Source organism: Talpa europaea, assembly GCF_964194135.1.
Source record: "Talpa europaea genome assembly, chromosome: 3".
NCBI lineage: Eukaryota > Metazoa > Chordata > Mammalia > Eulipotyphla > Talpidae > Talpa > Talpa europaea.
The window spans coordinates 51,941,618-51,953,973 of record NC_140069.1 but is presented as its reverse complement, the minus strand read 5'-3'; the positions used below and the strand labels follow the sequence as shown (position 1 = coordinate 51,953,973).

The window sequence follows — 12,356 nt, the reverse complement described above, 5'->3', positions numbered from 1 at the left end:
CCTGGTTCCTGCTCACTCAGTGAGGGACTTTCACCCCCGTGAGGGCCTCCGCGCGTCTCCCCGCAAGCCTAGATTGCAGTCGCGGGGACCTGGGCAGCCGCGATCCCGGTCTGCATTTGCTTTTCAAGCGCGCCAAGTGCAGCGCTTTTCCTTGCAAGCTTACCGGCAGCCGGGGCTGTGTGCGCGTCTCCCGGGGTCTTTGTTCTTCTCTAATGGCGCCCGGAGCTGTTAGCTCACCGCTGCGGCGAATCCTGCAGGGTTCTCCCCAGCTCCCGTTCACGGGGTGTGGTGGCTGCAATAGTTCCTTTCCACTCACAGTCCTGCTTGCTGCGTTGTTTGTTCTTGTTAGTCGTTTTAGTTTGTTGTTTTCCTCCTCTCTGCGGGTGGGAGAGTGCCGCCTCTGTGGGCGGGGGAGGGGAGCAGGGTTCTGCGCTTCCCTCCCTTCTAGTCCTCTTTTATGGCAATTTTTTTCTTCGGGTAGTTTGCTGGAGTCGTCCGTTTATCTTCCGTGTCCCAGTTCTCACTGGGACCTGCCGCTTTTCCTCCCTATTAACTTTTTTTAATGGGAGATCTTACTAGCAGCGTCTCCTTGCCGCCATGTTGCTCCGCCCCTCCTCAGGTTTTCTTTTTTAACTTTTTTTTTTTCACTTTCAGTTTTTAAACACCTCCTGCCTCATCATCCAATATATATTTCAACAAGCCTTTTTTGGAATACTTACTCTTTAGGGAGATACTTGAAGCTCCTCTTCTTAAATTTGCAGTCATATGGAGATTCTCAAAACCTATGTTAATAAAAAATGTTATTTAAAAAGAAAAAGAAAAATTTTGTTTCCCTTTGGGTAGAAAGTTTTAAAAACATTTTGCCTCATTTTGTTTACTTTCAATTTTAAGTTATGAGCTTGTAAATTTTTTTGGAGGTATTCAATTGTAAATTTATTTTATTTCTAGGTTTTCTCATCTTTTCCATGAATTTCACCATCTGTGAAATTTTACCTGCAACTGTGGTTTAATTAATTAGTGATAGAGAAGAAGCTTTAACTCAGGGAAAATGTCAAATCTGAAAATGAAAGAGGCAGCTCTTATCTATCTTGACAGAAGTGGAGGCCTCCAAAAATTTATAGATGATTGCAAGTACTACAATGGTATGTTCAGCAAAGGTGACTTCTAGAAACTTTAAAATAAATCCCTGTATGTAACTATCATCATTTTATATTTGTTTATTTTAACAGATTCAAAACAAAGTTTTGCTGTCTATCGATTCAGTATTTTAATAAGTCCTTCTGATGTTGTTGAATTAGATGCTGAACTTGGAAATCATATTTTACACCAGCCTTTAAAAGCTGCTCAAGTTTTTCAATCAGTAAGTTAAAGAAAGAAATAATTTTATGCCAAATGGACTTTTCTGGTAACTTTTTGGTTCGTTTAAAATTACAGGTCTGTTTTATTGCTGTTAAGACTCTCTCATTAATTGGACAATTACAGACCGAAACTCAAGTAAGTTCTTATTAAATTTAACAAATTTGATGTATAACACTTTAAAGGTCACTTGTAAATAGATTATTTTTATATTCATAAGCTTTTTGTTTATTAAAAAATTATTGCATTTTTTCAAAGTTCAGTGAAATTCTTACACATACATCTTTACTTTGTGTATTACTGTAACATTAAATATTTTTATAATAAATCATTTCAAATTGCCACCAAATAAAGAGAATTATATAATGAATCTCCATAGAGCTAGCATAAATTCTTAGAAAGTAATGAGTGAAAAATTAGCAGACTTCAGTGATGATCCATATTTTCTTTTTGGTTTTTATTTTCCTTTTTTTTTTTTTAAGATTTATTTATTTATGCATACAAGAACTGAGGTGTAAGCCAGAGATGCAGAGGGTGAGAAGATTCACCAAAGGAAGTAGGGAGCAGAACAGGCAGGTCTACTGAAATACACTGCTGAGGGGAGGAGCCAGCAAACCTGGAGTGGTCTGCTGCACCTTGTGGGTTAGCTTCTGCTGCAATGGCTGGCGATAGCTTGGTAATGCTGTCTTTAACCCCTGCACCACCAGGGAGGCCCCTTTCTTTACTTTAATAATGAAGAACTCATGATTTTTTAAATGTTTCTGATATGGATCAATGAATCTGTCATTCTTTTTGATGCTTCTAGTATTGTCCTATTTCTGGTCTTTGGGAGTCCCTTAAATTGTGCTCATTTGTCCTTTTGACATATCTCATTAGTTCTTCATAGCTCCCTTGGTTTAAGGCACATTGAAATGCACCAGGTCCATCTGGTATTTTTTCTGCCCCAGAACTGTAGTCACCTATCTCCCCTAAGCAGTCTTGGTTTCTTTTAGTGAGAAATTATATTTCAACATCATAATCTGGATGCTTTAAGTATTCATTGCTATTGTGCTGTCATTGTTCTGTAAGTCTTTCAGTGGTGTAACCAGTAAACGTGTATTTTTAAGGAAAAATAATGAATTCATAAAGATATTTTTAATTGGAAGGTTATAAAAGTTTTGCTTCTTTAATTTTGAACTTAAATCTCTCCTATGTTTAAATTCTTAGTTGCTAATAACTTTAACAAATTGTGTACTTTTTATTTACTGTATTATAATACAACTCCAGTTGGATCTGCAATTTTTCTAATACCATTTTTATGTTCTTATTAGATTAATATAGTACTGAAGTTAACACATTTACCTCCTCTGCCAAGTTATAGTCTTGATCTTTGTGAGTTTCCACTTGATTATACATCTCAAAGATTTTATATGATGCAAGGAATTGTGATTGCAATGACAACTGTAACCAAGTATACACAAGGTGCAAGATTTCTTTGTTCAGATGAAGCATGCCCTCTTTCAAAAGGTAACTACTAAAATGTAAAAATCAAAATATCATGCAATTTACTGCTTAATCCTAAATCATGTTTACAATTCGTTATGAAACATTCACCAAATCTAGAAGGAGGAAAATAAAATTTGTACCCCTTAATGTGTCTAAATTTACTTAGCATAATTTTGAAACATATTCTTTCTTCCTATCTTCTCCCCTTCAACATGACAAGTGCTCTTGTTTTGTTGAAGTACTTGCTTCTCACATATTGTTTAATGGCTATTCCCCTGTTTTCCTTCCATATAATTTCCTTTCTCAACCCTTTGACTTAATTTTGGTTCAGTCCTTCTCCAGGATATCTTTTTCATTCATCTCCACCTCTCATTCAATTGGATGCCTCTCTCTTCTCTCAAAACATGCTATGAGTGAAACTGCTTATTGAAATCATCTGTTTCTTATTGCTACCTATTGAAATTATGTGTTTAATCATGTATATTACCAGTGCTTTAGTACAGTGCCTGGCAAGAAATAGCCATGCAATAATACTTAATTGAACTAGTCTGAACACACATGCAAAATTGAATTAATTATCCTTTGAATTAAGTTAGTTTAAAGTATTGGAAATGGACAGCTAAATCTGAAAGCGAACATAGCTCACCTCTTTTCTTTCAGGATTTCAGTATATAAGAGTGCATGTGCCTGGTGCTACAGAATCTGCAACAATAAGAAGTGACTTTTTGTGTGATCTTTGTGCATCTTCACTTCAGGAAGACAGGAAATTTAGAGTACTTGGTGGTAAAAAATGCATTTACATTTTATAATTGTAATTTTTTTCTAAAGATTTATTTATTGGGCCTCCCCGGTGGCACATAGGTTGAGCGCTGGGCTGCGAAGCTGCCCGCAGACTCTGCAGCACCAGTTCGATCCCCAGCCACTGGCGAGGGTCCCACATGGCGCACAGACCTCTCCTGCTGTGCCCGCTGCTCCCCTCAGCAGTGTATTTCGTCAGTCTGCCTGTTCTGTTCCCCACTCTGGCTCTGGTGAATTCTCTCACCTTCCTGCTCTTCTGACTGTACCCAGTGCTTGTATAAATAAAAAATAAATAAATAAATCTTTAAGAAAAAAAAGATTTATTTATTTATGCATACAAGAACTGGGGTACAGGCCAGAGGTGCAGAGGGTGAGAGGATTCACCAGAGACAGAGTGGGGAGCAGAACGGGTGGATCTACTGAAATACACTGCTAAGGAGAGTAGTGGGCGAGACAGGAAAGGTCTGCTGCGCCATGTGGGTCACCTCCCTGGCCTGGGATTGAACTCCTGCTGCAGTAGCTATGGATTACTTCATAGTGCTGACACTTAACCCCTTGCGCCACCAGGGAGACCCCTATAATTGTAATTTTTAAAGTGATATTCAGCATTTTAATGTAGAAATTAAATTGAATATATATTCTAATAACAATTATTTTTCACTCTTTGTTTTAAGATAAACAGATAGTTGAAGTAATTGCCACAAATGCACTTCATGCTTTTCAGGGATATTCTAACAACCAGCCATTTAGGTTTCAATCTCTTACAATTTTCCTAAGAGGTAAGTAAATTTTGTTTAAACTCAAAGCAAATTGCTATAAGCTATGTAATTAATATGTTTGTACTTATATATTATAAATGATACTTTTATAGCTTAAGTATCATAAATCTTATTCTTGAGTATCTTAAGAGTCATATTAGCTAATATATCAATTATTCATCTGGTCATACAACCTTCTTCTCTTAAAAAGATATTAGAACCTGCTTTGTTCCAAGCACTGCTAATTCCCTGGGTCACAGTTATTTGTAATAATGATCTCCCATTATTCTATGTGTGTATCTTATGTAAAGTTTGGAGTTATCATTTTAGAATATAAGATTTATGAGGGTGGGGACTTCATTTTTATTGCACTTAGTAATAACTCAATAATATTTGTTACATAAATGAGCGAACATCGACTGTGATTACTGTCGAGAACTGCTGGGTAATGGCCTATCAGTAGGTGCCAGGAAGAAATTATTACCAAGGAATTTGAGTCTTCCTTCAGAAGGCTCATTATGAAAATGAGAATGTGGCTTAGTGTTTATTCTTGGGCTAAAAATGGAGAAATCAAACTGTTCAGAGAGAGAGATCTTTGGTGTCAATCATATATAGAAAACTCAAGAGTTAGGAAAATAGAGATTCAAACAAGAATACTCTTCATCCTGGCATCACAAAGATGAGGCATGCTGGTAAGCCCAAAGGATAAAAGTTATTTTTATATATCAATAACTATACCAGGCATTGTTACATACACTAACTCATTTTGTCACAACAACCCTATAGGTTCTAATATTATATATATTTTACAATGTGGAAAATGAGACAGAGAAGTTAAGTAACTTGTCCAAGATTATACAGCTAGTAAGTGAAAAAGCCTGAATTCAAACCAAGGTAATCTAGGTTCAGAGTCTATGCTTTTAACTACTTCATTATATAATATACTATATACAAAACATATATTACAATATAGAAATAGAAGTGGCTATCCAACTTATATTTTAGTAGAAAACAATTTATTGTAATAAACTTTTACATAGAACTCAACTAAATTTTTAAAATTTAAATGAATGAAAGTAGATCTTTTGAGGTTGACATCAGAAAAGATACCCAGATTTCCCAGTCTCATTGCCTACCTTTTGGCTGTTCCTTGACCTCAGGACACATCAGCCAAACTCTGAGATCCCATAAGCAGTTGAAAAACTTACGTGTGTGTGTGTGTGTGTGTGTGCGCGCGCGCGTATGTGTGTTTGTATGTGAAGGAGCTGGGGTGTAGGCCAGAGGTGCGGAGGTGGGGGTGGTGAAAGGATTCACCAGAGACAGAGTCGAGAGCAGAACAGGAGAAATTACTGAAATACACTGCTAAAGGGAGCAGTGGATATTACAGGTGAGGTTCTGCTGTGCCACATGTGGGTTAGACCCCTGGCCGGGGGATCAAACTCAGGCCATCGTGATAATAGTGCTGAGACTTAGCCCTAAGGCCACCAGGAAGGCCCACAATTGAAAAACTGTTTAAAGAGATAATAGTTTCTGTTTTTATTTTCCCCTTGTCGTTCATTCTGTATCTTTGAGTTGCTTTTTGTTATTTAGTTGGTTGGTTGTTGTTGTTTTATAATAGTTGAAACAGGCAAGGCTTTTGAGAGAGACGTATGCATGAGAGAACCAGTTCTACAAAGGAGAATTTATCCTGGATTCTTGGCTTTGGGTTTTTATATTTTTTTTTATTTTTTTAATTCTTGAGCTTAATTCTTCCCTTTCAGATGTGTAGGGTCATCAGTATGCTCTCTGGCTTTAAAAAAAAAAGAAAGCCAGTGAGAGAGAGACAAAAACAGTGGCAATCACTGTGATCTTCACAGAGAGAAGTTAATTCATGTTCTTGTAAACCTTTCATAGCTTTACAACCACCCAACTTCTGTGTAGTGAAGGATCAAGAATTTCTATGTATGTTTTAAAATAAACTTTGAACTTGAGCAAAAACTTTATCCAGTCTGTGGGTGAGAGGGAACCTAGTTATAGAGTAAGAAGGTAGACTTTTGAGATACGCAGGTCTAGATGTGAATTTGAATTCTGCTCTTTACCATTTAGATTTGTACAAGTCATTTAACTTCTTGATGTCTTCATATATACAAGTGGGGATAGCAATATTTGTCTTAAAATTTATGATTAAATTATGTGTGTAAAAGTACATAGTCTTGGGGGCCTCCCTGGTGGTGCAGGGTTGAGAACAGGCCCTCGTGGTGCAGTGGGTTGAGCGCAGCACTGTGAAGCTGTCCGCCTCTGCAGCACGGTTCGATTCGCAGCAGGCCAGGGAGATACCCACATGGTGTGGCAGACCTCTCTTGTCGCTCCCACTGCTCCCTTCAGTAGTGTTTTCGGTCCGTCTGCCTGTTCTGCTCCCTGCTCTGTCTCTGGTGAATTCTCTTACCCTCCCACACCTCTGGCCTGTACCCCAGTTCTTGTATAAATAAATCTTTTTTTAAAAAAAAGTACATAGTCTTTATTGTAGACAATGAATAATACCTTTGCAAATTGTTTTCTTCCCAACTAAAATTATTACTTTATAAGGTAATTTTTATTATTAACACTTCTTGTCATTTAATGCAAAGGTATTTCAACTTCTATAAAATGGTTTTATTTTTCTTTTAGTTATAGTATGGGAGATTATCTGCTTGTTATGTCACATGCTTCTTGAAGTTAACTTATCATTACATATAAGTATCAAATTTTAACAGCAATAAAATTGCCTCAATTTATATAATAGTTCCAGTCTATGTGGATCTTATACTAAAAAAAGTAAATATTTTATTACTAACTCAACTACTGTTTCTTCTGTGTGTAATAATTTAGATGAATCAGTGAATAAAATGGATATAGGAAATGAGTATAAAATCATTGGAATTCCAACCTATGTGAAAACCTCACAAACTGCTATCTGTATAGAAGCAAACAGTATCACTTTTTGCAATCCAAAGGGTAAGGAAATATTAGTATCATATATTAGCTAATATTTAAATTTAAATACATGTGTTTAGAAAATAAGTGTTAGTTACCTATGTGCTTAGCACTCTTCTAAGAAGTTGTACGATTGTAATCAGGAGAGCAAAGTACCTATTCTTAAGTCCCATATTAACTAATCAATTTCAGATAATACTTACCTTGCCCACAGGAGGGATTCCTTTATTTTGACTAAACTTTACTTTGATTTTCTGTAATTAGCAATGAGGAAAATGTTTTAGGATGCTAAGAGTTAGAGATTAGCCAACAGGTCTTTGCATACTACTGTTTATTTTCTAGCTAAAATAATCTGAAAACTGTTGTGACTTGAGAAGGAGAACCCAATAAAATGACATTGTTTTCCTCATCTGAGTTCTGAACCAATGAAGAAATAAGAGAAAAGAGAAAGGAAGATAGTGCCAAAATATTATCTGTTTCTCCATTTCCTTTAACAATTCCAATATGATTAAGCATCAATAAACAAAAGTAAAGAGCAGACTTTTTCTTTTAACTTGGCTCATAAATATCTAAATGTCGGAAAGGCTAGTTAAATCTTTAATAGATTTAGATTTGTTGGATTCTCTAGATAACCATCTGCAAAAATAGAAGACCAGGTTGAATTTAATTATTTATCAAGACTTGGGTAAATGGGCCTCCCTGGTGGCACAGGCGGTTGAGCGCAGCGCTGTGAAGCTGTCCACAGCCTCTGCAGTGCCGGTTCGATCCCCGCCGGCCTCGGAGCAACCCACATGACGAGGAGACCTCTCCTGTCTTGCCCGCTGCTCCCCTCAGCAGTGTATTTCAGTCAGTCTGCCTGTTCTGTTTCCCACTCTGTCTCTGGTGAATCCGCTCACCCTCCTGCGCGTCTGGCCTGTACCCCGGTTCTTGTATAAATAAAATAAATCTTTAAAAAAAAAAAAAGACTTGGGTCAAATACTATACATTCAGATGTAATATTTTATCAAGAAAGACCAAAAAATGTCTGGTTATAGAAAAACTTGCAAGCTTTTTTATTACTTGGTTCTAGTTTCACATTGTGGTATGATGGCTTAGCAACAGCAGCTCAGTTAGTGTCAGATAATTCTTGATACCTCAAAACCCTATCCCCGCCACCACCACCAAGCCATGAAAAGATTCTAGATACCTCTGCTTACCTTGAAGAGAAAAAATTCTTGTAAAAATTAAAATGTTGAAGAAAGCACTAATGGACAAAGACATTTTAGTGATCTTTTAAATATTTTCTGCTGTGAAGTATTTCAAGATGTGTTGATTTGGTAACAGAACATGAGTAGATGGATAAGTGTGCTTTCTCATGCTGAATTCCAAAATTAAGCAGATTAAACCACTCAAAAATGGGGCAAGAACTACACTGCAATTAAAGTGGCCTCCCTTACCATTCCTGGATGAGTGGAAGTCCTTGATCTCTGAGAGCAGCATAAGAGAAAGAAGAAAGGGACTAGCTAACACATACATATTTGTTTAAACTGATCAGTTGGATTAAATCAGCCATCACTTGCAGGAATTGAAGAAAGGGTAAGAGTAGAGAAGGGTGGGGAAGATCTAGAATTTTCCAGTATAGAACAGTACAGAGTTTTCAAAGTAGTATATTATTAATATTTTGTTAATAGCAACATTCAAACATTTCCCATTTGGCATTTCAGTCCTCACTAAAGGTGATATTGTTTCAAACATAAAAATATACAAGTAAACACTGAAACACAGGAGTCCCATGATTTGACTTTCTTCCCCTAGGTGTCAAAAGGAGAATAATGAAGGATTTGCCTATAATTCACAACTAATCTATGTGATTACATGGGGTGACTGTTCCTTTTTATTACATTTGCTGGTATAGAATGATATAACAGAGTAACTTCCAATTATAATTTACTATCATTATAAGAATTTGAATATGGCATCATTGAGAGAACTATAATTTGATAATATTTTAGATAAATGGAATTGAATATAATGTAATTTTCTTGTTGTAATATTTGTGTTAAAATTTCTTTTCAGTTCCTTCAGGAATTAGTGACAATTTCAGATGTCTCCTCTCTTTGACATCCAGCTCTTGCTGGAAATTTACAGCAATACTTGCCAATATCTTTGCATCACAAATTGTTCCTCCTGGGACTTACAATTTGCTCAAGCTCTGTTTGCTGATGAGTCTAGTACAGACAAGTGACCGTAACAAAGAACTGGAAAATTGCCTGGATATTTTGATTATAACAAGTGATACTCTACTTGTGGAAAGGTAAAATATGTGACATGAAATTTTAGAATTATAAATTGGTCACAGATTTGCATAAACTCTCTCTATGATTATTATCACAAGATGAATATTTAGAATTTACCTGAGCATTATAATATATAACAAATAAACTTATCATTTGAGTTTAAAACTTTTTAAGGCATTAATTGAAAAATGGAATATTTTGCTTTCAGTATTTTGAGAATCTGGCTACTCAAAGTTTCATCCTGTTTCACCACTCAGATCTTTTCAAATAATTGCATCCTTTTCAGGCTTCCTTTTCCCCATTTCCTGGCTCAGCATTCTGCTTTTGTACTGTTTTCATTTTTAAATAACCCTCCCTCTCCACCCCTATGCAAAAGCCACAAGCCATTTTCTATTTTTCTTCAAAATTGACCAATTCAATATTGACTCACTGTACCCAAATAAGGCAAAGTTTCAAATTGCATTTTGGGGGGTTGTCACCTTAACCTTGGAATGAACCTCTTTTTAGCATTTTGGAGCTCCCCACTAGCAGGTACCTTTATTTATTTATTTGAAAGTACTTTAATAGGATTAGTGTATATAGAAAGAGAAGAAGAGAAAGAATGATATTTTCCCAATGAAACAACCAAAGTTATCCATCCCCTCATGGGTAAATGCCCAGCCAAAGAGGGTTGGCCCAAATTAGAGCCACTGAGGTTCAAAAACATGCCACAAATCTAAGGTACCGTTTTGTAGGGAACCATAAGAAGAGGGAAAAGGGGCCGGGCAAGTCTGGGACAAAATGAACAAAATCAAAGTCCAACTCAAGATAATGGCTGCCATTGTCAGCCTCCCCATATGTCTCTCACCCACATCTCTTCTAAATGTCTCTATAGGACTAGACTCCAGAGAACTTCTCCAAGTCTCCTATGTCCAAAGCTGAGAAGCAATTGTGACCTTTTTCTTCACATGTCTCCCTACATTGTCTCTCCCATTTGTACCTTTTTTTAAACAGTTCCTTAAATGTTCACAAAATTAGGTTTAAGATTCTTATGTAAATATCTTGTATACAATTCTAAAGCCAAAACAAATTTATAGAATGAATTTAAAATTGAAAAATTCAGGGCCTCCCTGGTGGTGCAAGGGGTTAAGACGCAACCTATTAAGCTGTCCACAGCCTCTGCAGCATGAGTTTGATCCCCAGCCTGACAGGGAGCAACCCACATGGCACAGCAGACGTCTCCTGACTCGCCTGCTGCTCCCCGCAGCAGTGTACTTCTGTCAATCTGCCTGTTCTGTTCCCCACTCTGTCTCTGGTGAATCCTCTCACCCCCCGCATCTCTGGCCTGTACCCCAGCTCTTGTATGCATAAATAAATAAATCTTAAAAATAAAATTGAAGGGGCCTCCCCGGTGGCACAGCGGTTGAGCGCTGGGTTGCGAAGCTGCCCGCGGCCTCTGCGGCGCCGGTTTGATCCCCGGCTGCTCCCCGGCCACCGGAGGAGGGTCCCACATGGCGCGCGGACCTCTCCTGACGCCCGCTGCTCCCCTCAGCAGTGTACTTCGGTCCTTCTGCCTGCTCTGCTCCCCGCTCTGGCTCTGGTGAATTCTCTCACCCTCCCGTGCTTCTGACTGTACCCAGTGCATGTATAAACAAAACAAACAAACAAACAAATAAATAAAAGCATGCCTCTATTAAAAAAAAAAAACCTTTAAAAAAAATAAAATTGAAAAATTCAAATTCAAATTAACTTAATTAGACAGATGTTTTTACCAAAATTAAATTGCAATGTAAAGATGGTGCTAACTGCTCCAGATTGCACAAATTTATTCTTCCACTAATAAGCATAAGAGTATTTATTTCCTCGCAGCCTCACAGACACTAGGTATCATAAAACCTTGAAATTTTGCCATTTGATGGGTGGAAAATAATATTTTAATTTACATTTCTTTAATTGGAAGTGAGTTTTAGCATAATTTGAGCTTTTTAAGCTCTTGTTATTTTTTTTATGAACCTCCTATTCTTGACTGTTGTCCATTTTTCTATTGTTCATTTCTTTTTTAAAAAAATTTTATTTTTATAGTCCCCAAACAATTGCAACCCCCTTATTTTGACCCCAACCCCTCCTTTCCCCATTCCCCCACACACGCACACAGTGTGTCTCTGGTTCATAGTTGTTTGTTGATTTTGATTTTTTTCTTTCTTATAGTTATTCTTTTTCCTGGTCCCTTATTTAGGTTTTCTAGATTCCTGCTATGAGTGACACCATCCATTATTTTTATTTTTCTTCCTGGCTTATTTCGCTGAGCATGATCCCTTCCAGCTCCATCCATGTTGCTGCAAATTGCATGTGTTTATCTTTTTTGAATGCTGAGTAATATTCCATGGTGTATATGTACCACATCTTCTTGATCCAGTCATCTATTTTTGGGCATTTGGGTTGTTTCCAAGGCTTAGCTATTGTAAATAATGCTGCTATAAACATAGGGATGCAGGTGCTCTTTGGAATTGATGTTTCTGTGTCCTTTGGGTAAATACCTAGGAGTGGAATTGCTGGTTCATATGGAAGCTCCATCTTTAGCAGACTGAGGAATCTCCACACAGCTCTCCATAGTGGTTGGACGGGTTTGCACTCCCACCAGCAGTGCAGGAGAGTTCCTTTTTCTCCACATCCTTGCCGACATTTGTTGTTGCTAGTTTTTTCGTTTTTTTAAATAAAGATTCATTTATTTATTTATACAAGCACTGGGCAC

General features: G+C 37.1%; 1 protein-coding gene across 1 annotated transcript in view; it reads left to right on the top strand.

Annotated features, from left to right (window-relative positions):
* Positions 1-1,048: 1,048 nt before the first annotated feature.
* Positions 1,049-12,356, top strand: part of MCMDC2 (minichromosome maintenance domain containing 2) — a gene marked incomplete at both ends in the record, with an annotated part of 34,673 nt that continues 23,365 nt past the window's right edge. Inside the window, 8 exons of the mRNA XM_084229645.1 lie at positions 1,049-1,142; positions 1,230-1,360; positions 1,435-1,494; positions 2,667-2,862; positions 3,502-3,624; positions 4,314-4,418; positions 7,245-7,370; positions 9,405-9,642. Of these exons, the coding sequence (XP_084085771.1) occupies positions 1,049-1,142; positions 1,230-1,360; positions 1,435-1,494; positions 2,667-2,862; positions 3,502-3,624; positions 4,314-4,418; positions 7,245-7,370; positions 9,405-9,642 (1,073 nt within the window). The remainder of the gene's footprint in view (positions 1,143-1,229; positions 1,361-1,434; positions 1,495-2,666; positions 2,863-3,501; positions 3,625-4,313; positions 4,419-7,244; positions 7,371-9,404; positions 9,643-12,356) is intronic.